The sequence below is a fragment of the Hippocampus guttulatus genome, chromosome 1 (assembly GCF_054856545.1).
Source record: "Hippocampus guttulatus isolate MCC_2025c chromosome 1, RoL_Hgut_1.0, whole genome shotgun sequence".
Lineage (NCBI taxonomy): Eukaryota > Metazoa > Chordata > Actinopteri > Syngnathiformes > Syngnathidae > Hippocampus > Hippocampus guttulatus.
The window spans coordinates 1,483,466-1,510,000 of NC_141261.1; the positions used below are offsets into that span (position 1 = coordinate 1,483,466).

Sequence of the window (26,535 nt, forward strand, 5' to 3'; positions counted from 1 at the left end):
AGCGTGTCCTGGGTCGTCCTCGGGGTCTCCTGCCAGTGGGACATGCCCGGAACACCTCACCAGGGAGGCGTCCAGGAGGCATCCTAATTAGATGCCCGAGCCACCTCATCTGGCTCCTCTCGATGTGGAGGAGAAGCGGCTCTACTCTGAGCCCCTCCCGGATGACCGAGCTTCTCACCTTATCTCTAAGGGAGAGCCCGGACACCCTGCGGAGAAAACTCATTTCGGCCGCTTGTATTCGGGATTCAAAGTCTTTGGTGGTAAATATTAGTAGGGTAACTTGAGCTGTTAGGTGATTTTAACAGATTTGGAAAACAGGACAAAGGGGCCTAAATTTCATTAGTCACCTTTTGTAAAAATGGAACTGAATTACAGGCGACCGGGGGTGCTCTGACTGTTTGCATTGGGCCTCCAAATCACGAGCACTTGGTGTCACTTGGTGACCAAAGCTACGCGCAGTTGCCAGAAATAGTGAGAACCGCACGACACATTGAGCATCGACACTTTATATGTGCATCACGATAATAAGCTTAAATTGTGCAGAGACATTGTCACTCAAGTCTCTCTCCCCCGATCAGTTATGAGCAGATTGGGAAATTATTATTCCAGGTGAAACTACCTGCTCCGCATAGTACGTTGGTGGGAGTGCTGAGGCGATCACGCCACGAGAAATTTAGCCGAGTGACTTTGGTTCGACATTTAGTGCCTGCATTCTCATTCACTTTGCCTTCAATTGGTCCTCCATTTCTGCTTTAATCACCGCCGATTCAGCGCTCGTCTGGCGGAACGCTCAACTTGTTTAAATAAATCATCACAATGTGGTTACTTCACCTTCACATGGCGCCATAGTGAGTGATCTCTGTCCCGCCTCCGTGAAGTTTGACATGTGCGCAGCCTTGTGTAAATATTCATTAAGTTCACCTCTTTTTTTTTGTGCTGCTGGAATTAATTTATTTTGGACCAGCTATCAGCCCATGTAACCTGTGTTAAATCTCACTGAGCCCTCTGGGCCAAGCCAAACACATTTTGTCATGGCTCTGAAAAACATTACCTCTTGCAGATATATAATACTGCACGCCAGCAGGGAATATGGGTCAACATTATAGCGCTGACAAGAAAGTGGTGGGGTAGCGATGCTCTGGAAGACTCACCGCTGTGCCGCCACCGTCGAAAAGTGAGGCTTCGCGGCAAGCCGCTCGACTGGGCGGGTGGCACCGTGAAGACTGGTGTCTCATATAAGTGTTTGCAGGTTGCTCTTAGCGACATCACAATGTTCAACAACTGGCTTTTGTCTCGGCAGCACTCAAGTGATTGACACAGGCGGGCCGGCTCGGCCCTGGTGAGTGATGAGACCTGGAGCGCCAGTTGGTGGTGAGGTCAAGATTCCCACATTCATGTCGCAAAATAGCCTGTGTTGAAGGCAGTGGTGGGAAGTCACAAAAATACAAATATGCGGTAACCGTACTAACGGGAAGTTAATTTGCTGGGGATCTGTACTTCACTTAGGTATTTATTTTTCTGAGTACTGCTCACATTTTACTCCCCACACTGAAAAAAAAGATTGGATTTACTCAATTTTATTTCATCAAGTCTACTGAAGAAAACGTATCTGGATACCGATGATTTTATTTTGTGCAACCACTTAACAAAATAGCATTCGGTCAATTCGGAACACACACTTGCAACCCTTCAGGAGATTCTCCTCTCCGCGGCCACTGCCAGATGCTCCCACTCTCTAACGTTAGATCAAAAAAATATGATGAGATCTTAAATCTTAAATGAAATGAAACCTTGTTGGTGCAACCAACCCAGCCATAAAGTGATTTTTTTTTCAGTTATTATTAGCTAATTCAGCCTTGTTTGTCAGCTCACAATGTAAAGAAAGCATCGAGTCATATCTTTCATCTTTACTGAATTAGATTTTCACAGTCCGTACTTTTTAATCTACTTCAGAAAGGCGTTTTATCAGTTCTTCTACTTTTACTAGATTCTTCTTTTACACCAGTATTTGTACTTCTACTTAAACACAGATTGTGAGTACTATAGCCACTTTTGGTGAATGTTAACAGTGCACCACATACGTAAAATATTGATTGGTAATGTGGGCTTAGGCTCCAGCACCCCCTGCGACCCTTGTGAGGATAAGCGGATCGGAAAATGGATGGTAATGTGGGCTTCTTTTTTTGGATTGTCCTGCACAATAAGACGTGTAAACGGGACAATGCGGTGACGTAAACAGCTTTTGTGATCGAGAGTACTTTGTAATTTATTGTCATGTCTGTAAACTGGATGGACGCTAACTTCACCAGTGGAGCATTTTGGCAGTGGTGGCGACGCTGACGAAAGCGAAGACGCCCAGCGAGCACACTAATGTTGCAAAGCTGACAGCAATAAAATCGCTGTCGGCAGCCAGAACTGTGTGCTCCGATCGAGAGTGGTCCCTTTTCCATTCTACACCTGCAGCTCAATGCACTTACAGAACATCACTGGCAAAGCAAATGTTGTAGGATTAAATGGACTCCATTACAGGTACCTGTGGCACGCAAAAGTTTCTGGTCAAACCAAGAAGTCTCCTTTCTTTTTGTCAAGAAAGCAGTGAATAGCTTGACCACAGTAGGAGCACCAGTCAAAAGAAGAGGTGAGAGTTTCATGTTCTGCATAACTCTCCCGCAGAGGCGCTTCTCGAATCAGGGAACAGTACAGACCCGACCCACTGTAAGCCCTCCCTCCTTTCGGATCCGTGCTCGCCTGCCCTGTCATCCGTGTACAGCCGGCCAGGAACAGACACACCCCAGAGCTCACGGCCAGAACTGCCTTTTCTCAGCAGCTTGTCACTGATTCACATGAGCTCAGCGACTGTTTCAGGCCCAGGTGACTTTTGCCAGAATGGTGTTCCAGCAGGAAGGATGGGAAGAATTTCGTCGTGACTTGCTGGGATCAGCAGGAATGTCTGTCTGTTCATACCGAATTGAAATTCAAATCTTGGGGTTAGAGCTTGAAGTATTACAATTTGGTGCCTGGCGACACAGAACAACTGCAACAAATGCGTAATATTATTGATCACCAGACCCTGCAGGGAGTTATTTTGAAAATCAACTTGAAGAAAAAGAAAGCTGTATTCGACAAAAATATCGGAAGTCCAATTGACAGTACAGATTTGTTGTTAGTTCACTCAGATGCACCTAAATCGCTCCGCATATTCCGTGGCAAGCAATGAAGCCATCAAAACGGCTTCAGCACATGGACTCCAAGACTTTAATAACTGACAAGCCTTTAGGAAAAAAAAGATTACCCCTCGATAGGACTGCCTCATTGAAATAAGCGAGAGGGTCTCTCTAATACCCTTCATTCTATGTGATGGTCAGTTGCGTATTCTAATTTCTTCATTTGTTGCTCTGCCGTGCCATCCAAAAATATCTTGAAGTGCAATCGGTCCATGGTGTGAAAAAAGATTGTGGACTGCTGCTCTCACAGCATTGAAGAAGCTTTTTCGGGAAAATCCTTTGACATGCTTTTCACCATTGAAAATGCAAACACACATCGACAACCAAGTTGCCTTTGGATGGAGCCGCCGGAAATATGTGGTCATGACTAATGTAATACTAAAATCAAAGATGGATGTGTCATGGAGTGCGTATGCTGCTGTGACCGTCATCTACTTGACGGACCTTTGCAGGTGCCGCTAATCCCATTGATCTCATTCCCTGGGCGCAAACTTGTCTTTGTGATTGAAAGTTCAGGCTTGGAGATGAAAACCTCAGCAGGCAGGTTGATTCTACTTCTTTGTTTGGAAATTAAAACCGTAAAATCCTATAAATGTAATTCTATATGGAACTCGTATGAGGTCTGAGGAAAAAACAGCAGCTGATTGAATCTTGGCAGGTTTGCATGTTTAAACTGAGTGGTCACTTCCTGCAACAGAGCAGCCTTATCGCTTCCTCGCCGTGATTAGGCTGCTTCCTGGTGGCGGCATCTCAGGTTGAAGTTCATTCACTGTGCTTGTCAGCGATGTCAAAACATAGACGACGGCAATGTCACGACGGTCACGCTGTTCGTCTCTGTTGCAGTCCGAAGCTTCCTGAGAAGTTGCAGCCTTCTACTCGCTGGCTGCTTTTGCTCCTTCCCAGTGGAATGTGTCCTGCCGACTCAAAATGCCATTTATCTCCAAGCTGCACTTCAGGCTTTGCTTCCAAAACAACATTTTGCTGAGATCATCAACAATACCTTTTGCAGAACATCCTTCGTCACTAGATGTAAAATTGTAGATCTAGCACTTGACAGTCAAATGTATTTTGATGGTCGACGAGCAAATTTAGATAGATTTAGTTTATTTTCCTCGTGTGCCCAAGATACACTCGAATGTCAAATGAACGTGAGATCCCACCCAAACATAAACTTTCAATCTTTTCTGTTGTATGTCTGGGGATCTGTGTGACATATCCCTGCCTCAATGTGAGCAGCTATCAGGCTGCAGTAGGTCAAGGACCTGGCGCTACACACACCCACACACACGCACACACACACACACACCAACCATGCGACCTCTTCCCTGTCCCAACTGTCATTTTCTTCCCTGCGTTTTCAAAGTGCAGTTCAAACAAAGCTGACAGTGACTGTCCCGTTTCCGATCCGCTTTATCCTCACAAGGGTCACGGGGTGTGCTGGAGCTTATCGCAGCTGTCTTCGGGCAGTAGGCAGGGAACACCCTGAACCAGTTGACAGCCAATCGCAGGGCACACACAGACGAACAACCATCCATGCTCACACTCACACCTAGGGACAATTTTGAGAATTCAATCAACCTGCCATGGATGTTTTTGGAATGTGGGAGGAAGACGGAGTACCCGGAGAAAAAAACCCACGCAGCCACAGTGAGAACATGCAAACTTGACACAGGAAGGCCAGAGCTGAAATCAAACCCGGCCGGTGCCCCTGCACTGTGAGGTCGATGCGCTAACCACTCGGTGAACGGGCCGCCCAACAAAAGATTTAAAGACATTTAAAACACAAAGTAAAACAATCAAAATAAAAAGCAGCTTTTTCAAATTGCTGAGAGTGAAATTGATTTCAATGCTTAAAAGACCATCCTGAAATGTATGGTACTGTATGTAATGTATAAATTACTCTTCAAGTGACAAATGACTAGATAAAGCTTAAGTCACATAGCCCTTGAAGCTTGGCCGGAAGCTACCATTGAACCTGAATACTGCTCCAATTGTCAGGCTGAGTGAAATGTCATTAACCCACTGACCTGCCTGCCTGCAGCGTCACACTTCTGCTGCATTGCTGATGCTCTGTAAACGTGTGTCGGTTGTGATGTGCGTGTTAGGCTGTCACGCAGAAGCAGCCTATTAAGGCCTGGCTGAAAATACACTCGACGTGTAGACAGAAGTATAGGTATTTGTATGCATGACAGAATAGGGCCTTCCCAAACCAACAATGGTGGAGAATGTTGCATGCATGTGTGCAAGTGTTGATGTTTGTGTGCATGCATGTGTGTGAGTAATCCTGCAGAGAACCAGCCAAGTGCCACTTTATTTGCCACGGAGGCTGGAATAGGCAGCACCATCATTTCTTTGTAAGAAAAGGCAAATTAGAGACCCGGCTACCGAGCTTCCTACTAGTGTATTTGAACACTGAAAGTTTGTGAGTGTTCACCACTTCCACAAGGAGTGGCTGACATCTTGTTTGACATTTGATGCCAAGTGTGTCAAACTGTGTTTCGGTTCTCGTGCGGGTGCGAAGACATTAAGGCAACCAGACTGCTGACTGACAAATGGGCCAGCGCGCAGGTATACACAAGCACGCAAGTACAGTTTTCTCATCTTACAGAGCTTTTCACCATGAGGTCACATGTATTTCCATTTGGCAAAAGCCCAAGCGATATTAGATGGCGCCACGACACTAGCCAAATGATCAGATAATCAGCAAGGTCTGCAGAAGCTGGATGATGATATGATCATTTGGGTGTGTTGAAGCAGTGAGAGATGAAAAACCTCCAATTCATCCATTCTTTGAAAATATCGATAAAATGCTGTGAAAAACGATTTTCCCTCTTCCTGATTTCTGTGTTCGTTGCATATTTATCACACACAAAAGTTTCAGTTCATCAAACCAATTTTAATATCACATCAATTTTAATATCACACAAAGACCAATGATATACATAATACGGTTTCGAAATGCAAATTTAATTTATGAAGGCTAAACCTTCCTGACCCAATGGGACAAAGTAATTGTCCCTTGAACCTAATAACGGGTTGTGGCAAATGTGAGATGATCATTTGCGTTCTTTTTGGACAACAGTGGTTTTCGCCAGGGAACTCTACCTTGGATGCCATTTTTGGCCAGTGTGTTTCTTATGGTAGAGTTGGGCGGCAATTACTTTCACATCAAGCAAGTTAGGTTTGAATTTTCCCCCTATTGGTTAATGAAATTGTCATTTATGCAGTGCATTTTCTATTTCCTTGGGTTGTTTATGTGTGATATTAAAATTGGTTTGATAAACTGAAACCTTTGTGTGTGATAAATATGCAAATAACACAGAAATCAGGAAGGGGGGCAAATACCTTTTCATGGCAAAAAAAATATATATATATACTCTATATATATATATATATACTCTATATATATATATATATATATATATATATATATATATAGATAGATAGATAGATAGATAGATAGATAGATAGATAGATAGATAGATAGATAGATAGATAGATAGATAGATAGATAGATAGATACATACATACATACATACATACATACACATACCCGCACACGTGTCACCACTTTACAGATTACGGGGCCAAACTTTTCTGAAGCAAAAAAAAAAAAAAAAAAGCCAATCCAAAAGTCATAATGGGAACATCGCTGTGAGGAAGTTAAAGCTGTGCATAATTTTTCACCAACAGGTGCAGCAGCTGATCAAGTTGCAACCTTTTTCCTTCTGCAGCCTTTCAAGGCAAACACCCTCACATTCTGCTTCCTGCCTCTCTGGTTCTCAAATCAATGCCAGCGTGAGCGGCTTTAGTGGCATTTCTGACGTGTGCGTGAGGGGCTGAGTTGGGGCGGGGGAGACGAGGGATTCACTAATAGCCAAGCAAGGTACACTAATCTGCCATGGCAACATTTGGTTTACCTTAAGCTGGAGGGACAGCTGTATTAAAAGCAGGAATTATCATAATCAGTCGCAACTGCCTCCTCCCCGCTTCACCTCTCTGCATATAAAACTTCCACATTAGGCTTAAGAGTACAACGGCTTAAGCGGCTGCTCGCCCTACATCTGTCTTCCCGCCACCGCCACCAATCAGGAAGGTGCACTGAGGGGGGAGGGGTGGTCCGACATGATGGAGGACAGCTGAGAATTAGAGAGAAGAATGGAGAACGTGGTTAAAATGAAGCCGGGGAGAGGAGAAAAAATATGATGATGCTGCACCTCTAACGTGCAGACAATGAGGTCCAAAGTGCTTCATTATACGGGGCATGAACAACTTCTTGTTGACATATGCTCGTCATGTTTTTCAAGTACGGTCCACTTCTTTACTAATAGTTGGTTGCCAAGTTCTCGTTCTTTAAAAATGTTCAGACTCTTGTAGGGTTTTTTGTTTTTGTTTTCTTTTTTACAGATGGTTCACATTTTCAAAGAATGATTTTAGTTGACAGATGTTTCTCATTGATTAAGTGCGGTCGCAGATGCTATTTTGGAAGGTTCATTTTGTTTACACAACGGCCAGTTCTAGTTGTTCTCGGTTCATGTTCACCTGCATCACTGACAGCACTCGAACATGCATTATGCACAAGAACATGCAACAAGACAAGCATTAGAACATGACACGAAAGTGTGTTCCGGCTGCAGTGCACAGCGCTTCTATCCCGTTTTTTTTTTCCTCCTCCCTCCGAGGCCCTCGGCACCATAAATCCGACTGATTACTCCGCAGCCCTTTTGCTTGACTGCACCTTCACAATCAGCTGTGGCCGCCAACAATGAGGCCCTGATGAATCAAACATCCATGGCATTAGTTTCACCTTGCTGCCCCTTTCCCATGCGCCGCCGCCTCTTTGTCAGGCCCCGTTTGATGGGAAGGACTACTGACACTGGCTGCACCTATTGACAGACGGCTCTGGAAAGACAGAGTCGGGACGTTGAGGCTCCTCCCACTTTTTTGCCTTTGCTCACAAAGGTAAGTAACACAATCTGATTGGAGCAACACTCCAATAGCAGCCCCTGTTGCCAGAAAGTTTCGGGACGTTTTTTTTTCTAATGGATATTTCAAACTAAAATTAATAGGAAGTACAATTTCCATCCTCAGTCCCACTGCCTCTTGTATGACGCTTACCGGTAACTATGTAAATATTTTCTCGTGATTAGATTGGTGCATGTGTATGTTTGGGTCTTAATTCTTATTTATGTATCTTGATTTTCTCAATTGTCTGTTCCTGGACCTGGAGTCTGTAAATTCAGCGGATTGACTTACTTTGACTCAAGAAATTAAAGGATGACACAAGTTCATAGTTGTTCTAATGTCTCAAAAGTTGAAATCAAAGTTGGCCTCTTGATGTTTCATAGACTGCACGGCTGCTGCGTCTGTAAATTTGTTTCGGAATGTTTATTTAGTTGAGCAGGGCTGAAATTAAGTGAGGTGTCCACCAGACAAAAGCATGTACAACAGCCTACCTTCTGCTGCTCTTTAAGAGGCGTTGTCTTCATTTGCTCAACCACATAACACCATTATACCTCCATCAAGAGATCAAACCATGGATGTGCTGTGAAAACGTTGGGGGCCACTAACAGCCTGTATGGCGCCCTGCAAGCATGAAGGACAAAATGTTGCTGTGCCACTGGAGCCTGCGCGTAATGAGATCCAAACACTGAGCGCATTTTTTTCCAAATGCAACTGATGACCATTTCATTGCACACAGACAGACCTGGATCTATTTGACAAGACTGCAAAATACACCCTAAAAAAACTGATTGGTTAAATCTACCCCCACCCCCCCCGCTCCCCCCCCCCCCCGCTCCCCTCCTCCCGCAAAAAAAGATCACATTTTACCAATATAATTGGTAGTTACCGATATGTGTCTGACCAATCCTTTGGCTAAAACAATTCATCTAGAGTGGGAGAGTTTTCAAACAATCTACATTCGCAATCGGGCCAACCTATACAAATTGGTTATTTTGACCAAAATATCGATTACACTTAGCACACTTAGATGAATAGCCATCCACACTCAGATTCACAACTGGGGAGAATTTAGAGTGTTCCATTTGCCTGCCAATTTAGTGTGTTCAGTTAACCTACCATGCATGTTTTGGGAATGTCCGGGGAATCCAGAGTACCTGGCAAACACATGCAAACTCCACGTAGGAATACCGGAGCCTGAACCTCTGTCCTGTCAGGCGGATGTGCTCACCAGTCAGAATCTGCGTCACCTGATATTCAACTATCTGGAATAAAATCATGTAACAATCAAGGTTATACCTCCATCACTTTATTTTCAGTAACAATAATACAATAAATGATATACAATATTACAATGTACTGAGTGTGAAATACTGTATATTCTTCACTAATTAGGCTCAAGCGGTCATGTCATGTTGAGTGATGGTAGCGCACCCAAAAAGCAGGGAGGCAGGAGAGACAGGGAGTACTGAACAACATGTATAAACAAAGAAAGCACTGTTAGGCTACACTGGAAAAAAAATAAATCCAGAATGCGAACAAAGTCCTAAAAAAAATCCCCCCAAAATAAAGTAACAAACAAACAAAATACCACCACGGTAAAACAAAATAATGTGACAGCAACAACGATCCGACAAAGAATGACCGAAACCAGAGAACTAAATACAAGCACGATTACAAGACAACAAGGAACACCTGGACAAGACACAAAGGGTTGAGGAAGCTGATTGGTTAACACAAGGGACCCGGATGACCAAACCTAACGAGGAAGACAAAAAAGGCATATGAGGAAACAAAACCAAATATGATCCCAACAAAAACAGAACCGTGACAGTACCCCTGTCTCAAGAGATGGATCCCAGACACTCCAAAGTCACCCAGTGACGATCGTAGGATGTGCGCTGTCAAAGCAGGGACGGGTGGCGGGCGCAGGATGTGCGGCGCCGAAGCAGGAATGGGTGGCAGCCCTCGGATGTGCACCGCCGGAGCAGGGATGGGTGGCGGCCACAGGAGCCAGGTGGTAACGGGATCAGATTCTTGCCTCATGTTGCATGATGGTAATGGACCCAAAATAGTAGGGACGCAGGAAAAGCAGGGAGTACTGAGGAAAATGTATTCCCAAAAAATAAAAAAACAAAACACTTGCAGGGGTACACTGGAAAAACTATATCCAAAATCTGCATTTTTCCAAAGGGTGCGCAAGTAACAGCAGCACAGTGAATTACACGTTTATGGGTTTTTCGAGTACGCCAGTTGATTTGTTTTGTCTTTGAGTTGGGAGCCGAAATTTGAGAAGCACTTTCAGCTGTTTGAAAAAAAGGAACAAGGTGTCATACACACAAATACAGAATGAGTGCTACATTGAGGTAAAACTCGCCCCTCAGTGACAAATTAGCCATGTTATGTCATGTTTTTATACAATACAATTTGATTTTGCTGCATTAAAATCACAATGCAAAAAAATAGCTGTGTTTTTTGGGTGAGCTGGAATGGAATGAATGGCATTTGATTTTATTGCCATGGGGTAAATTGGGTTACAAACTTGGTCATCGAATGAATTATACTTACAAGTGAAGGTACTACTAATACACAAACTACACATTCACGTGTGTTTGTGTGTTTTGTGTGTGTGTGTGTGTGTGTGTGCAAGTGAGCCAGTTCGTGACGTGTGAAGGTGGCGTGACAACAATGACTCATGTTCGAGGGCAGGAGCATTTAATGATATTTCGAGAGGTGATGTTAAAAATACTCCCTAACTTGACTCCTTTGAAAGGAGATATAAACAAACCAGATGTTTTTGCCCGAGCAATGTTTCGAAAAAAAAAATCAGATTATCTGATGAATTATTGCACCATTATACTTAAATAGAGTGAACACATTCATGCACACACTCACACTCACCCACATTTGGAGAGTAGCCATGAAAAAAAGCCTCTTTGTTCGGGATGATGGCTCGCTTTTAGTCCCAACATGTGTCCGAGTGAGGCGGTTTAAATCTGCCCACCTGTCCACACAATAATCCAGCCTGTCTCATGATACACAATTAATTAAAAGGCCATTATTAGTAACCTACATTCTCACTAATATTTGTCACACTGCAATGTTTGAAAAAAGGCTAGAAGATTGGCTTTGAATGTGTGAAAAGGTCAACACAATTCTGGCCGTGAGAAGGAAACCGCATTGTCAACGTTTTCGGTGGAATTATTGAGATTAAGAATTATGGAGATTATATCTGTTGTATGTTTATGGCAGAGTGGAAATAATGAGTGGCAAATCTGGATTAGGTCATCATCACAAGAGGGAATTTATTCAAATGATTATTGTGAGCTGCACAACAAACCCTGTGCAGGGTGATGTAACACCACCTTTGCGCATCCACACACACACACACACACACACGCGCACACACACACACACACACACAGACACGCACACGCGCACGCACGCATGCACGCACACACACACACACACACACACACACAGGGTGACCATCTGATTCTGTTTCTGTACAGACGTACATCCAAACACACATGTGTGCGTGTGTGTACACGGCCGTTACAAAAGCAGGTTACGGTAGTGCACAAATGACACGGTGCAACAGATGATGGGCATTATCCCATCAACCTGCTGTTTCTCCACACACTCTGTGCTCCCTTTGAAAGGACAGCCGGTGTGTGCTCGTGTGTGTGTGGGTGTGTGTGTGCGTGCATGGGTATGTGTGTGCCAAAGTGTGTGAAAGCCCCTCAGCCCCTCCCACTTTTAACCATTACACACACACACGCACACACACACACACACACACACACACACATTGCACCTGCCACAAGCAGCCCCTCCGAACAAGGGAAACTTTGGCCTTCTGTCTGTTGTAATTTTTCCCATGTTATTACTTTGTGACCATGTTACTACACTGAAAAAAAATATTCGTTGGATTAACTCAATCCTATTATGTCAAGTGGTTGCACAAAATAAAACCATTTGGAAAAGGATACATTTTTACGTAGACTACACCTCCACTTAAAAATGTATCTTGATTTATTCAGTGTAAGAGGACAGAATTCAAGAATACCTCTCACAGTACAACTGAAATGCTTTCATTCACACAACTGAAATGTAGTCACACACACAGGTGAGATACTTTAAGTAGTGTGTATGGGTGAAAAAGGTCAGTGGAAAAAATCTGTATCGAGTGTGAAAGTGTTTGAGGTGCATCAGCTAGACATTTCATTGTGTATGACAGCATTTCAGTAGTGCAGGAGACAGTTTCAGTAGTGTCAGTGGGGGAGGGGGGAGTAAAAACTTAAATACTGAGCGAGAGCATTTCAGTTTTGAGTGTGGGAGTGTTTCAGTTGTGTGTGAAAGGGGAAAAATAGTGTGTGGAAGCATTTCAGTAGTGTGTATGAGAGTATTTCATTAGCATCATGAGAGTATTTCAGTAGTATCAATGTGAGCTCAATAAAATGTGTGTGGCTTTGAGCATTTTAGTAGTGTGATAGCCTTTCTGCAGCGTCTACCTGAGTGGAAAAGAATCCATAGTGTGGTTGTTCCAGTAGGATGTGTGAGAGCAAATTTGAGTAGAGAGAGTGATCGTGTTTGAAGAGAGAACGTGAGAGTGACTGTTTCCCAAAGTTGAGCTTGCCGCAGAAGGCTTTTGTGTTTGCAGCTCAGGTTGTGTCAGCTGAACCCGAGCTGCCTCATCAACTGCCCCAAAATGTGTGAGCTGCCAATCAGTTCAACAAGGAGGAAGTGCAGTGCAATGGAGAAATTAGGATTATACACTGTAAAAAAAAAAAGCAGAGTGAATTGAAAATTTCAAGGCAACAAATATAAAATGTTGAGTTCAACTCAATATTTTAAGTTTAGCCGATGAGAAAAATCATCTTTCCTGCATTTTCAACAAAAATATAAGACTTTACAGAACTAAATGCCCCCCAAATTAAAGATATACATCAAAACAACTCATTGTTTTGAGCAAACAACTTGCTTGCTTTGTTGCACTAAGATCGTTGCCATAAATGTCGATAATTTCGATTTCAAAGTTGTTCCAACTGAAATTACTTCTTTCGCCCTCCAAAATACAAGTTGTGTTTTTTCAGTGTCATTGTTGTTCTGCTTCTGGTTTTGTGTTTTCTTTCCATTCCATCCTGTTGGTTCTCCACTGGAATGACTCCACCACCTCGCATGATAGGGGTGCAAAAAATAGGTACCCTGTTATTTCACTTCTCTTCACAGATTTTGACAATACTGTACACACAATTGGCACCGAACCGAACTTAAGGAGCTTATTAAGGTGTTTGACAAAAGAGCAGAAAATCGGCAAACACCAGACAGACGCACGCTCCTAATGGGTGTGAAGCGCACCACGCCAGAAGGTTAACTTCCCTGCCTGAAAATTTACACCCCCCCCCCCTCCCCCCCACCTTTGCCGCCAACAATAGGCTCAGCAGTACCCTGGTGATTGCCTCTTTTCACATGGAAATGGCGGCCGCCTCTCGTCGGCCAGGTTCCCCTGAGCGGTGTACAAATGACAGTTTACAAGGCGATCTGGGATGGATTGGAGACCGCCGCTAAAGGTTGGAGGGAGCGAGCGGCATATTTTTCTCTTTTTTTTTAGAACAAAGTGACATGTAAATTAGCTTTAAGAGCGCCACTCAGGACGCTGATGGCACCCTAATTGTCACAGTCAATTGCGGGCCAACAATCTCTTCAGTCAGCTCAGCCCGCGACAACAAGGCCGCCATCAAAAGAGGCGTCACGGACGCACCTCGACCACGTGCGCGCTGCGCACTGCACATCCTCTCCTCGCTCGCTCCAACAGGAAGCGCTCATGACACTTCCATCAACATCTCTCCAAATCCTTTGAGTGTCAGGATAACAAACGAGCGTCCAGCCGACCGTGACTTTCCCACAAGCCGGGTAACTTTAGCGGCGGAGGAGGCGAGTGAGAAAAATGTATTTGGTGGGGAAAAGAAAAAAATACAAAAATGTCTAAATGTGCAAGACTTTGAAGGCTTGTCGGAGAGGTCACAAGTTGAAAGTTGATTTTTCTGCAGAGTGTTTGCATGCACACACACACACACACACATACACGTTTCAGCCCTTTTTGCTGACAGTACTTTGCTATGCAACACTGAAGAATAGAATGAAGATGTAAATGTGAATATTTATGATCCAACCTGCCAGTAGTTAGTCATTTAAATAAAGACATACAATATATTTACAAATGTGTTTGTCTGAATGCATGCATGCCTCTGGTGGGGGCAGATTATCATTTTATAGCTCCACCCTGATTTTTTACACCTCATTGTTGTTATTGCCGTTTGTTTGGGGTTTTTTTCCTCTTTATTTCTATCCTGAGGATTAATTGCAGGGGAAGTCAAGTCAAACATTTTATTTCCAATATGTTGTGTGGATCCCCACTTGTCTAAACACTGCATTTTGAACAGAATTGCGTCGGTGGAATTTGAATTCAGCAGCAAAATCCAGCCGTTTGTATCTTTCTCAAGGGGCGGCCATTTTGCCACTTGCTGTCGACCGAAAATGACAGCACGGTCGCTCAGGGCTCAGGTAACAAACGATCATGGCTCACCTGTTTTCTGGGTTCGGTCGTGCGACGTTCGCAAGCTGAGCACGTACAGTAAGCGCTGTGATTTCATTTTCAGTCAACACCAGTTGGCAGTGCAGTGCAAAATGGCCATGTTTAGAATAGTGAGGCCATATAAAACAGATTGTAAAGAAAAGTTGTGACTTGACTTCCCCTTTGAGGATGGTTTTTTTTTCAGATCTGGATAAAGGCGCAGAACGTTATTTTTTCTTTTATTTTGTTTGGGTTAAAAGAAAGTAGATGACAACATTTTGGAATCGCCTGTCTGGTGTATTCCACAACTGCCAACAAAGACTCCCCCAAATATATTCTTTCATTCAAAAGTGATGCACGGTATATGCACGCAGTGGTTTGTTGCAGTTTTCTTTCTATGGCTGTTGTTATTATTCTCACACTTGTATTATCGTCTGTTTTTTTTTTCCACTGGTGCTGTATTTTAATGTTTAATGCCTGATCTCTTTATGCCTTTATGCACATTCCTTGTTTGTGTTGCAAACCTTCTTTTGCAATAGACGTGATCCAAATTAGGTTTGTTCAGCCTTGGTTGAGATATGTGATCCACTGAGTGCTATTCTAGTTTCGCAAATGTCTTAGACCCAGTCGCTCCCTGAGGGATATTAAGATTAATTCTGCGGAATATATAGAATGCAACATGTCTCACTCTGAAGCGCCGGCCCGATCTTATTTCTTATCCTGGCTGAACATCTTTTTGCGGCCGCCGAGTGGAAATGTGGGACAAGGTTTCCTGCAAATGTACATTTGTTCCTTTCATGGTGTCTTTGTGTCCTGAGAGGATGTGCACTCGTATTAAGAGCATGGCAATATGCAAATGAATGTTGAGATGAGAGCTACAACAATTATTCAAATGTTTGATTAATTATTCAGCGGAGACACTGTCAATTATTCATTGGGGCAAGCCATAAAGTTGTGCTTTTTTTTTTTCCCTCTTTGCAAGTAAAAAGTTTCCTTGCGAGATCTATCAGACCCCGGAATCAGAAGCCCCTTTTTTTGTCAAGCACAAAACATCAAATTAATTCTTTGCAACATAACTGCTGATGTGATGGTGAGCAGCAAAGTGTCCCTAATGAAGTGAAGTCAAGTTGTCATTGAAGGTCTGCAGAGTGCACGCTTGTCTTAAATTCTTTATTGACTCAATCCAGCATCAGCAGCTTCATTTCACATGCAGCTGTTTGTTTCTGATTTTGTGTGCGTGGGAATGTTTGATTGTGTGTGTGTGTGTGTGTGTAGAGGGTGGGGCGGGGGGGGGGTAGCTGAGGAGATGCAAAATCAATAGCTCTCAGTGCAAACATTTGTTTGTGCCTCGGCTAGCTTGTTCTCCTTCTTGTCTGAGCGAGAGAGATCAGAAACAAATGTAAACTCTTCGTTTTACATGTTGGAGGAGCCCTTACACATCACACGCCCCGGCCGTCGCCTCCCGCTCTGTAATTGTCTGTCAATCTCCGCGCCGTGGCGTTGGCGGCTATCAGAGCCCAAGTCAGACGAGAGATGCTCAGATTGATGTCGCAAAGCTGGAAGAGACGCAAACAAGCACAAGTGGGGAGATGAGGGACGGGATGCTGGAGTCGTGCTGCGGTACATTCAAACGCCCGTCGTGCCGGCCGCGGTTCTCGTCAAAAAAGAGATGCGGCCTTCAGGAACTGTGGAGATCAATCAACATGTCCCGGGTCAAACTCTCACCGCTTTCCTTTTCGAGAGACACCATCAGTGCTTGAAGAGGCATCGGTCCACATAGCATTGTCTGAGTGTAAAAAAAGTGTTTCCCGCGCGGCTTTTATTGAGCCGAGGCACATATTTTCCTTTAGAAAAAAATTTCACGGCACGCCACCAAACTAAAATGTCACCAATCACTGCTGTAACCGAAACACGGCTCACAAGTTTCAGGATTCCACAATAATATTAAGAACTGTTATCCAGAGATAGAATCCCCATTGTGGTCCTTTATATTATGAAATTCTTGCGTGACTCCCTCATATCTAATTTGGGCCTAGATGAGTGGTAGCTGAGCCCTGTCTTGGGGCTGTGGCTGCTGCAGCGTCTTCATTTGGCGTGCAGCCACGGCGCATGGAGCAACACAAACCCTTGCATGAATTTATTCATAAGAGAATCAGCCAGCATCACACACTCATATTTGTACATTTTGCTCAGTTGAGTGCGGCTTTGACAAGATAAAAAAAAGCGTGAATCCGTGTTTTATTTTGAGCACTTGTTGTAGATTTTTGACCCACGACCTTCTTGAAATTCAGGATTCCTTGCTGTCATCTTGTGCTGCGGGTTCAATTTGAACAGCGGCTCCTCTTTTTTGGGCCAAAAAAATTGTGTGGCTGCATCTGACACACATGCACACACACACACACACACAAAATGAGCATTTTATTCTTGGTTTTCTGCCTGCAGGCGCATTAAAAATCCCAGCGAATAGAGCATATATTGATTCAAATTGACAAAATAAGGCCCGTCAGATTTCTTTGCTGCAATGATGTATTAAACAAGCAGACAAAGAATTCATCTTGTAATCACACTTTTATTATCAAATCTACATGCAGAATAAATATTAAAACAGTAACGCCCCCCGCCCTCAATTAACAACATATATGCATTAACCCCCACCCCCCTCCCCCGAAAGGTCACACACACTTAATCCGTTTACACTCTGAATATGCGGCCCCACGCACAAGAGGCTGCGTGCGTGGAGAAAGGCGAGAGGTACCACTTCAGGCCCGCGTGGATGAATGGATCTTTGGCCGCGATGTGTTCAAGTCTGCGCGCGCTCGCGCGCCTTATAAAGTGCCACAACCGCGCCGCTTCGTTTACATGCAAATACCCCAACAGCAAATTGCGCGTGGCAATCATTCACCCAGGACCTGATTCACTTTCTATACGGGAAAGGAGAGAGGCAAAGCCGCCTCACGTCACTTCCTTCACACGAGAAAAGTTGACTGAAATGCAACTTACCTGAGTTCTCACGGTAAAATGTCAGTAATGCAACACAATAATAATAATAATAATAATAACGCCAATTTTAAGACTGAAGCTTAATTATACATTCCCCCCCCCCCCTCGTCTATAAGTGTAACAGTAATCATGCCTCTGAGTTTTCGTTGATGCAAAAACGAAGAGGTGGGGGGGGGGGCTGATTGATGATTTAATTAGCCATCCAGTAGCGACCTGCAAAAGGAAGGGACACAAAATAACCCTTTATTTGCATAGCCAATCAACTCGCTGCATGGGCGGGACTTGCTCCCTCCCTTCTTTCTGTCTCTCTCTTTCTCTGGCTATGGATGAGGGTGTGCGCGCGCGTGAGCTGTCCAGAGAGAGAGAGAGAGAGAGAGAGGGAGGGATGCGCGCCTATGAGATGGTTGACTTCTTTAATAAATGTGGGGTTCATCCTCTTAAGTGGCCTCCAGAAGCGAGAATCACTCCAATAAAGCTCGAAAATGTCGATGATATTCGCATAATATTCCTGCAGGGACTCGTGCAGTTCCGCGGACACTTTACGTCTCTTTATGTCACTTTATGCTTTTCTCCGCTCTTTTTTTCTTCTCTCCTTCTATCTTTTAGTGCCACGGAGCTCTTCTAAAATAGCTGTATGTGCCACTGTTGGAATAAAGTTCGTGATTTTAGCGCCAAATCATAAAATTATATTTTTGCTTGATATTTATTATTTATTATCTACCGCTAAAATGTGCTAATGAGTTCACTGCAAATGATTCAGCCCATGTTACATTTACACATACGTTATTGCATGCAGTCCCGAGGATGTTCAAGTCTCTCAGGTAAAAATAATAAAATCACAAGCTACAATTATAAGGCATCTGACACACACTATTAAAAACGTATACCCAGAATATTGTTATTAAAATCACATTTTTTTAATGATAAGCGAGGGTCACAAATACAAAATTCAGAGTGAAACGGTTTTACTTTTCGTCAGCAATTTCCCTGAAACATAATTATTCACTCACAACAAAACCGCGCAAGTGTTGGTGCTAAATTCAATAAATAAGCGCACTCGTCGCCACGCTTCCATTTTACAGATAAATTTATCTTCCATTGAATAAGTGCACATTTTGGCGATCATCCAACAGTTTGCGGTCAATGAAGCGGACTTAGAACACGCACAGTTATGCCCAAAATACCGAGTGTAAATACAAATTTGGAAATACAAATCCTTACGTGCAACTGCGGCCGCCGTGGACGATCTTCCAAGTTTCTCCCCGAGCACACACGCTCACACGCGTTACACACACACACACAAACTCCGCGTGGACATAGTTGGTTTCACTGTGCAAAAGAGGAGGATGGAGAAAGCGAGAAGAGCAGGAGGGGGCAACAAGAGCGTGTCGGGGTGGGTGGGGGGGGGGCGGTTGGTGTGGAGGAAATAAAAAAAAAATAAGTTGAAGCCAGAAGATGCTCACGTTTGGCTCCCCTCAATTATCCCCTCCCGTGAAGATAGGTGGCGTGCGTTTCAGGGGGCTTCTCCTCCGTGTGCACTGCAAAGAAAAGGAGGTGGAAAGAAAAAAAATGTCATTAGAAGAGGCGGAACACGTCAGTCCCGACCCAGGTTTGTTTCCTGGAGTGGGTGTAAGACATCAGTTGTAAACCTGCCCGAGCAGGACGCGCGCTCCCTCCCTCCTCCCAACCACTAGCAGGCTTTATTTCTAAGGCTTTATTATCACCGCTGGACCGGAATCCGCTCACCACCGCGCTCCGGTGTCATCGGACCAACACCACCGTTTGTTCCCGTCACAACAAGCAGGTACGTTCCTCGCACTCTCCCTATTTTGTTCGCACTCCAAACTGACATTCCCCACTTCTACGCGCTCGCGCCTCACTTGGAACTTACCTGCGCAGGTGGATGAGTTGGTTTGGAGGAGGAAAAAAAAAAAAAAAAAAAAAAAACATGCATGCGCAGAGGCGGCCGGTGGAGTCTCCTCGTAGCCTGTACCGGGCGCTCTTTGCCCGGCGTTTTGTTCGGCGCAGCCCCGCTGTGCTCCGAGACGACCGGACGACGCTGGTCCGCCCGGTCGGTCCACTTGGTGTCCACTCGTGCCAAACTGCAAAACAAGTGACACGACCTCTTGTCGTTTTCAACTTATCCGCACATATTTGATCAGCTGCTCCCGCAACAATCTTTCAGCATTTGTTCGTGCGCAATTCACGCATTCAGCGCGTCCGCCACCACGTTTTCTTTTGCACATTTTCACTTGCGTGATTCTAATTGATTTGGAATTTCGGGAAGCGTGTGTGCGCCCCAATAATTCAGTGGCAGCAATTTGTTCAAAGTTCCGTTGTACTTTTCCTGCATGGCTGAGAATTGTGTACGTGCGTGCAAGCCCGTGAAGCTCAGTTAAAAAAAAAAAAAAGGCCTGAAATGAGATTTATGAAGTTGCTTTTGCTCCTCGTTGTCGAGTTTGAAGCCCCGACACCAACTGGCTGTTACTTTTCACAGCCACAATTAAAATAAATAAAACAAAACGGACTAACTTTTCGCATTCAAATGAATTTATTGAAAAGGTTTAAGCACAAAGGTGAAGATGTGCGTCTAGTGTTAATTTATCATCACTTACTGTCGTGATGATTTCAAAATTATCCAGAGCATTTGTTTTTATTGTCATTATTATTTTGTCATTGCGTACACCGAAGTTAGTTTGTGCGGATGTCTTGGCTAACGGCGCCGTGGTTCTTGTCTGTGTTCGTGCTGGTGTGTGTGTGTGTGTGTGTGTGTCCCGTCAGAGTCAGACGACAAGCTGAATCCACGCGTTGGGGTCCATGCGAGCTGCCGTCTGAGCCCACACGCACATTTCTAAATGAGGCAGGAGATGATGGCGGATGGGCCCCGGTGCAAGCGGCGAAAACAGGCCAACCCGAGACGGAAAAACGGTAAGAGACCGTCCGCCGGAGCTTGCCCCGCTGATCAAGTCCCAGCCTGCTGAGCACCCCGGTCCGGACCGTTACTCGGCGACAAACACGAAGCGTGTTTGCAGTCTTGCGTGCGTGTGTGTCTTTCGGGGTGCGTTGTTGAGCGAGCGACGAGCAAACTTGAGGATGTTGGAAAGTTGTGTCGGGTGCCGACGGGCCTCCTGGCTGGGACGAACCCGTCCTGTGGGGGAGTGCTGAGGCCGAATGAGGGGGGGTGTAACGGTCACCCGGTTGTGGCTGATCCCAGGACACGCGCGACTTGCGACTCCATTTTTGCTCCAGTGCGCGTGTCGGTGTTGGATTTTACATCTGCGGTACTCTTGGCGTTTGTTTTGTCTTATTTTATTTTTAAAATAAATACATCTGACACAAAAAGTCACGCACGGTTCATCGCGTGCGTTCGTGGGCGTTGACGGTTAGAAATACAGGACTTGTCATCTAAACTCGGACACTAATTGGCGCGCTGGAGGTGCACATTTATCGCTTTTCTTTATCCATTTGAGTGCACTCTTTCCCACAAGAGGCAAATGTGCTGTGACATTTCCTGGCCCCGTTATTCCTGATTATTCCACGCGTACGCACAGTGCGTGTGTACGTGCTTGCGTGAGAATCTGCGCGCGCGCGAGCGCGCGCGCGCCTGTGTGTGAAACATGAAGGCTGCCATGCAGCTGCTCAGGCGAGCTTTGCATTTTTGTTTAATCTACTACAGAGTTGTTATATTTGTATCATATTTTTAAAGCAGTTCCCCCACGGATTCTTTATACGTATCAGATTTCATTTATTGATTTGCTGGATCGATGGTCGGCAGACAAATTATTCCTGTTCTGAAAAGCAGCAGCTGAGCTTAAAATATTCATTTATAAAAAAAAAGCTAACGCCTATTGAGAGCTTGTTTAGCAGCGCCTGTTTACAAAAAGAAATGAACCTCCCCCCAAATGTACAAATGTACAAAAATATTAAAATTAATTTTCACATGTCATGGAAGAGCTCAGATATTTAAATCGGCTGTGAAAATAGTTTGCATGAAAATAATATATGACATGTCGTTCCCTGCTTGATGCCTTCGCCCCCCACCCCTCCTCTTCCGACCCCCCCCCCCCCAACACCCCTTTGGGAATGTTGAGTCTTATTGAGGCTTGGCCGCTCTCGCCGTCCTCTCCCTGCCGGCAGCGGAGGGCTAAGCGGGCCGGTTTCGCGAGCCTCCTGAGAGACTTTACTCACTAATCAGACCCGAAACATGATTGTGAAATCTTGCAGCAGTTCGGATGTGACTCTCTGTCCATGAGTTCTTTTGAATTTATTTTTCCTGTTTGTGGTGAACGTGATCGTTTTTCCAGCCATCCAGCCAATTAGTATTAATGAGGCCTTTGCTCACTAAGTTGTCCAAGCGATGACATTCTCATCCAGATGACTGTTGGCCTTCAGGGCTGGAGGTGGCACACGGTAGCGCTCTCTGGCCAGTGTGTCATGTGATATTAAACCACAGCTCATCACTTCGTCCTGCATGTCTGCACACCAACAAAATATTCCCAAGTAACATGAACGCACAGCGAAATTTTTCCCTTGGCCAGGTGCGGCTCTTCGGATCTGACGCTGAACCAAAGTGCGCTTGTAATCTCGGTTGATTTTCCCACCAGACAACGGCAAATCTTGTGATAAGCCAGGTTTTATGTTTTCCCCCTTTTAAATCCTGCATTACCCTCATCTGAACCATTTCTGATTTCCCTACATGACCTCTAACCTTTGAGTGTCAGGATGTTTCCTCGGAACTGTACTCAGATTACATAACAGCTGCAGCCCAGTAACGCACTTTACATGCAGTCTAAATTACAGTGTGTGTGTGTTTGTGTGTGTGTGTGTGTGTGTGTGTGTGTGTGTGTGTGTGTGCGCACGCATTGAATGTAACACAATGCCACATTTGTGCCAGTCCAAACAATTTGTCCATTGCTATTATTCCGCAGTCTTTTTAAAGTTCTGTGGGAGAGAACCACGAGCATTTGGGGAGGGGTGGGGGGGGGGCATGTGGGAGTCAGAGAAGGTGCATCCCCCTCCTCCTCAAGGTACAGGGGGAGGGAAGGAGGAGGTTTCACAGGCCGCTCGCGGACAATTGATTGTCAGCGGTAATGTGTTTCATTTACATGTTTATACCGTCAATAATGGCGGGGGGTTGTCCGCCGCACCATTCAGCGCCGCCATTCCCATACGGGTCGGCAATTGTGTGCAGCCTTCCACTTCTGATGGCTTCTTCTGTGCAGAGAACTGTTTCACGGCGCGTCCGCGTTGAAGGGATTATTCTGTTTGAGCAAGTGAAATAATTACGGCGAGATGTTCTGGGGGCCGCTGTGGCGTGGCGGCTTTTGGTCCACATAAATGCGGCAAGGCGTGTTCTCACACCTCAGCCTGGTGCGGCAGTCTAAATAAGCAGCGTGTGGCAAGCACAAACAGGCCGTTATAAGAGGTCAGATTTGTCCCATCACTACCAGTGTGACTTCTTTGGATTTGTTCTTCCCTCGCCTGTGGCTTCGAACTACAAATCTAAAATGATATTCATATTTATAAATATATTTGCTGAGTGAGAGTCGAGTGCACCGGTGTGATGGTCTTCTTCTTCCACGCCCTCCACCCCCCGCCCCCATTTTTGTCATTTAAAAATGGAAGCTTTTTTTAAATTTGATATTGTGTCATTTCATAATTTTCAGAGCTATTATTTTGTCTTCATCGTCATCTCTGATATGAGTCCCAGTTGAGCAGCAAGTGTACACAGACATGCACAGTTGCTTACACCTTTGACAAGACACATAAAAGCAAATAGCGTGGCTTGCGGCTGTGGGGACACACAAACAAACATGCACGCGCACTCACACACACACACACACACACGCACACTAATGATCATCTCCTCCACCCTGGACATTGGATAGAACCTTTTCATCATTCCCTCATCATTCTCCAAATTAGCCAAGAAAAACATTTCCTGATGTATTTTATTTCATTTCTTTCCCATTTTTATTTATTTCTTTTTCGTGTCCTCGACCACCGCGCTTGTGTGGAGACGTTTCTTTTCTTTTTTTGATTTCCCCCCCTCCGCCTGGCGGCCGGCGAACACACACTCGCAGAGGCACCGGCGGGCCAGACCCCTGACACGGCGGGTCTTCGGAATGCCTTAGGTACCATTTCACTTTGGCTCACATCAATGCTGACCTGAATGCCTTTCATATCTGATCCGCCGCGTCTCTCCTGGTAAACATCCCCCGGGGGGAGAACAAAGAAAGGAGCTCCTCTTCTGCTGCTTCTTCTTCTCCCTCTTAATCACAATTCAGCCCCTCTCGCCGCCAGCAGCAGGGCTGCACATTTGCATTCAGCATCAGAAAGGGGGCCGAGATGAAAAGGGGGGGGGGGGGGGGGGGCGCGAGGGAGGAAGATGAGGGAGGAAGGGGTGGCTGCTGGAGAGAAATAACTGGGCTGTTTGTGCTTGTTTGTTGCCGGTCCCCTGGTTACAAGCCTTTTATAGCCTCCCTCCTTTCGCGGGGGCCCGGGCCCCTCCTGACACACAGATAGTGTTACGAGATGGCGTGCTCGCACTATTCGTGGACACTGGCACTTCTTAAGAAGAAGCGGCGGGCTTGTGCATCCGTGAGCAGGTGTCGTCTCGTTCTTGCCTGCAAAAGTTTGTGACCTGCAAACACAGGCAGGTGTCTCACAAGCTCCTTGTGTAACTGATATCTTTATCGTGCACCTCCCAGGCGGGATGGATGCAAATCTTCAGCAAAGATGGGGAGATTTGGGATGCGGGGTGGGGGGGGCAGCATGTGATATGGATTTCTTTTTACCCTTTCTTTTCCTCACACAGAACTTTTTTCCCCCCTTTTTCGTTAAGAAGAAGGATTATCGGTACACCTTCCCTCCCCCTCCTCCTCCTCCTGGCCAAGCTGCGCAGGATTTAGGCAGATTTACTTCAGCAAACACCTTTGGACACAGAGTTGGGGGGGGGGGGGGTGCTTGAAGGAGAAAGACTCTGTTTGCAAAAGGGGCCTTTTGTTCTGAAAAGGTTCTGGATAATGCCTTACCAGGCAGCCATGATATTAACCCCTGCTTTAGAGGGACAGGGTGGCTGGTGTCGGTGGGTAGGCGGGGAGGGCGTCGCTCTTGAAAAGGGGGTGTGATGGTCTTCAAACACGCACATACACATGGAGTCAGTGCCAGAACTGGGGAAAGTGACGGCTGGGTGAGAACCGGCCAGGACATTCGCAGTTGTGATCACATTCGGTCGCTCTGACCACGGCGGGCGTAAAACTATGCTGCTGCTTCTCATGTTAGGATTCTTGAGCCACTTGACATGTTATCGATGTGTCCGCTTTGCCCGCCTGACTTCATTTCATGCCTCCTTCTCTCCTTCCCTCCCGTCTTTCTTTCTTAGTAACAAAAGCAAACACAATTGTAGACCTCAATGGTCCGGCAAATACCTGCACGCTCGTGTACGCACGCCATCTTTAATGCCTCAACGCGGCACGACAATGCATTCGCAAATATCACGCCTCATTTGAGTCAAGCGACAAGTCTTTATGGGACCCATCCGGCCCGGCTCATCCTGCCGTTTGTTTTCACTCTGCTGCTGTGGCACGTCCTCCATGTGATTCTCCACATGTTCACACACCTACGGTACTTTTTTTTTAGTTGAGATGGTTACCAAACCGACAGAATTTATCCATCCGTCGCTCCATTTTCTGATCCGCTTTATCCTCACAAGGGTCACGGGGTGTGCCGGAGCCTATCCCAGCCGTCTTCGGGCCATAGGCGGGGTACACTCTGAACCGGTTGCCAGCCAATCGCAGGGCACACAGAGACAAACAACCATCCGCGCTCACTCACATTCACAACTAGGGACAATTTAGAGTGTTCCATCAACCTGGCATGCATGTTTTTGGAATGTGGGAGGAAACCAGAGTACCCGGAGGAAACCCAACGCAAGCACGGGGAGAACATGCCCACTCCACACAGGAAGGCCGGAGGCAGAATCGAACCCATGACCTCTGCACTGTGAGGGCGCTAACCAGTCGACCATCGGGCCGCCCCTGACAGAATTTAATCAATGTCAAAAGCCAAGTGGAATATTTTGTCTGATTCCGCAGCTTACTTACCAAATTTCCATTGACGGAGACGCTAAAAGGTGCATGCACCATCGCCACATTTTCTGAGTAAAACGTAATCACCTCAATTGCCCATTAGAGAAAGATGTTTTTTCCCCCCGGTGCTGTCTCTCTGGCTGTGGCGACTGTAGAGTTGGCACCTTTGTGCAGACACATTTGGAACATCATCCGCACACACACACACACACACACGCACAAAGACACAATATTTGATTGTCGGCATCACTCGAGGCAAGGTCAGCAGCCCATGCACCAATCAATAAGCGAGCCGTCGAATGAAGGCCTAGTCATATGTGGAAGTGAGCGCCCCCCCCACCCCCCTCCCACAAACTACCTTTAACACGTTGATAGAACATGCCATTTGAAGCGGGATCACTTTGCTCCATTATTCACCGGCACCCTGCTCGCGAGCCACCTCAGTGCGCCCCCCTCGTTACCTTTTTCTAACGAGGGCTCGCCTGCGCCGCTCCGTGCCCTCACATTGAATTCAAATGTGTTATCTTGCTTTAATTGCGGCCGATTGCCAAGTGAGATGAACAAAATTAGGTCGTTTTGCAGCTGCACACATTCCTCTTGCTTTCATCTCGCCACTGATCAAGCGGCCCGCTAACCGGAGGTTGCGGCCTAAAGAGGAAATGGTCAGAAATTACATGCGGGC

The 26,535-nt window shown here is 45.5% G+C and overlaps 1 protein-coding gene and 1 long non-coding RNA gene across 4 annotated transcripts in view; one reads left to right on the forward strand and one right to left on the reverse strand.

The window, feature by feature from the left end:
* Positions 1 to 15,919: 15,919 nt before the first annotated feature.
* On the reverse strand, positions 15,920 to 24,061 carry LOC147209965 (uncharacterized). Of its 2 annotated transcripts, XR_015102652.1 has the most exons (4): positions 23,932 to 24,061; positions 19,655 to 19,865; positions 18,985 to 19,301; positions 15,920 to 16,319 (listed from the first exon to the last, which is right to left on the reverse strand). It is a non-coding gene; the product is annotated as an uncharacterized LOC147209965 (long non-coding RNA). The 2 variants fall into 2 exon arrangements; XR_015102647.1 differs by lacking the exon at positions 23,932 to 24,061 and having other exon boundaries at positions 19,655 to 20,553.
* zeb2b (zinc finger E-box binding homeobox 2b) overlaps positions 20,548 to 26,535 on the forward strand; it is a 54,933-nt gene continuing 48,945 nt past the window's right edge. For both annotated transcript variants that reach the window (XM_086126752.1, XM_086126826.1), the window contains exon 1: positions 20,548 to 20,691. In XM_086126752.1, the coding sequence (XP_085982878.1) occupies positions 20,619 to 20,691 (73 nt within the window). In that variant the 5' untranslated portion in view covers positions 20,548 to 20,618. The remainder of the gene's footprint in view (positions 20,692 to 26,535) is intronic.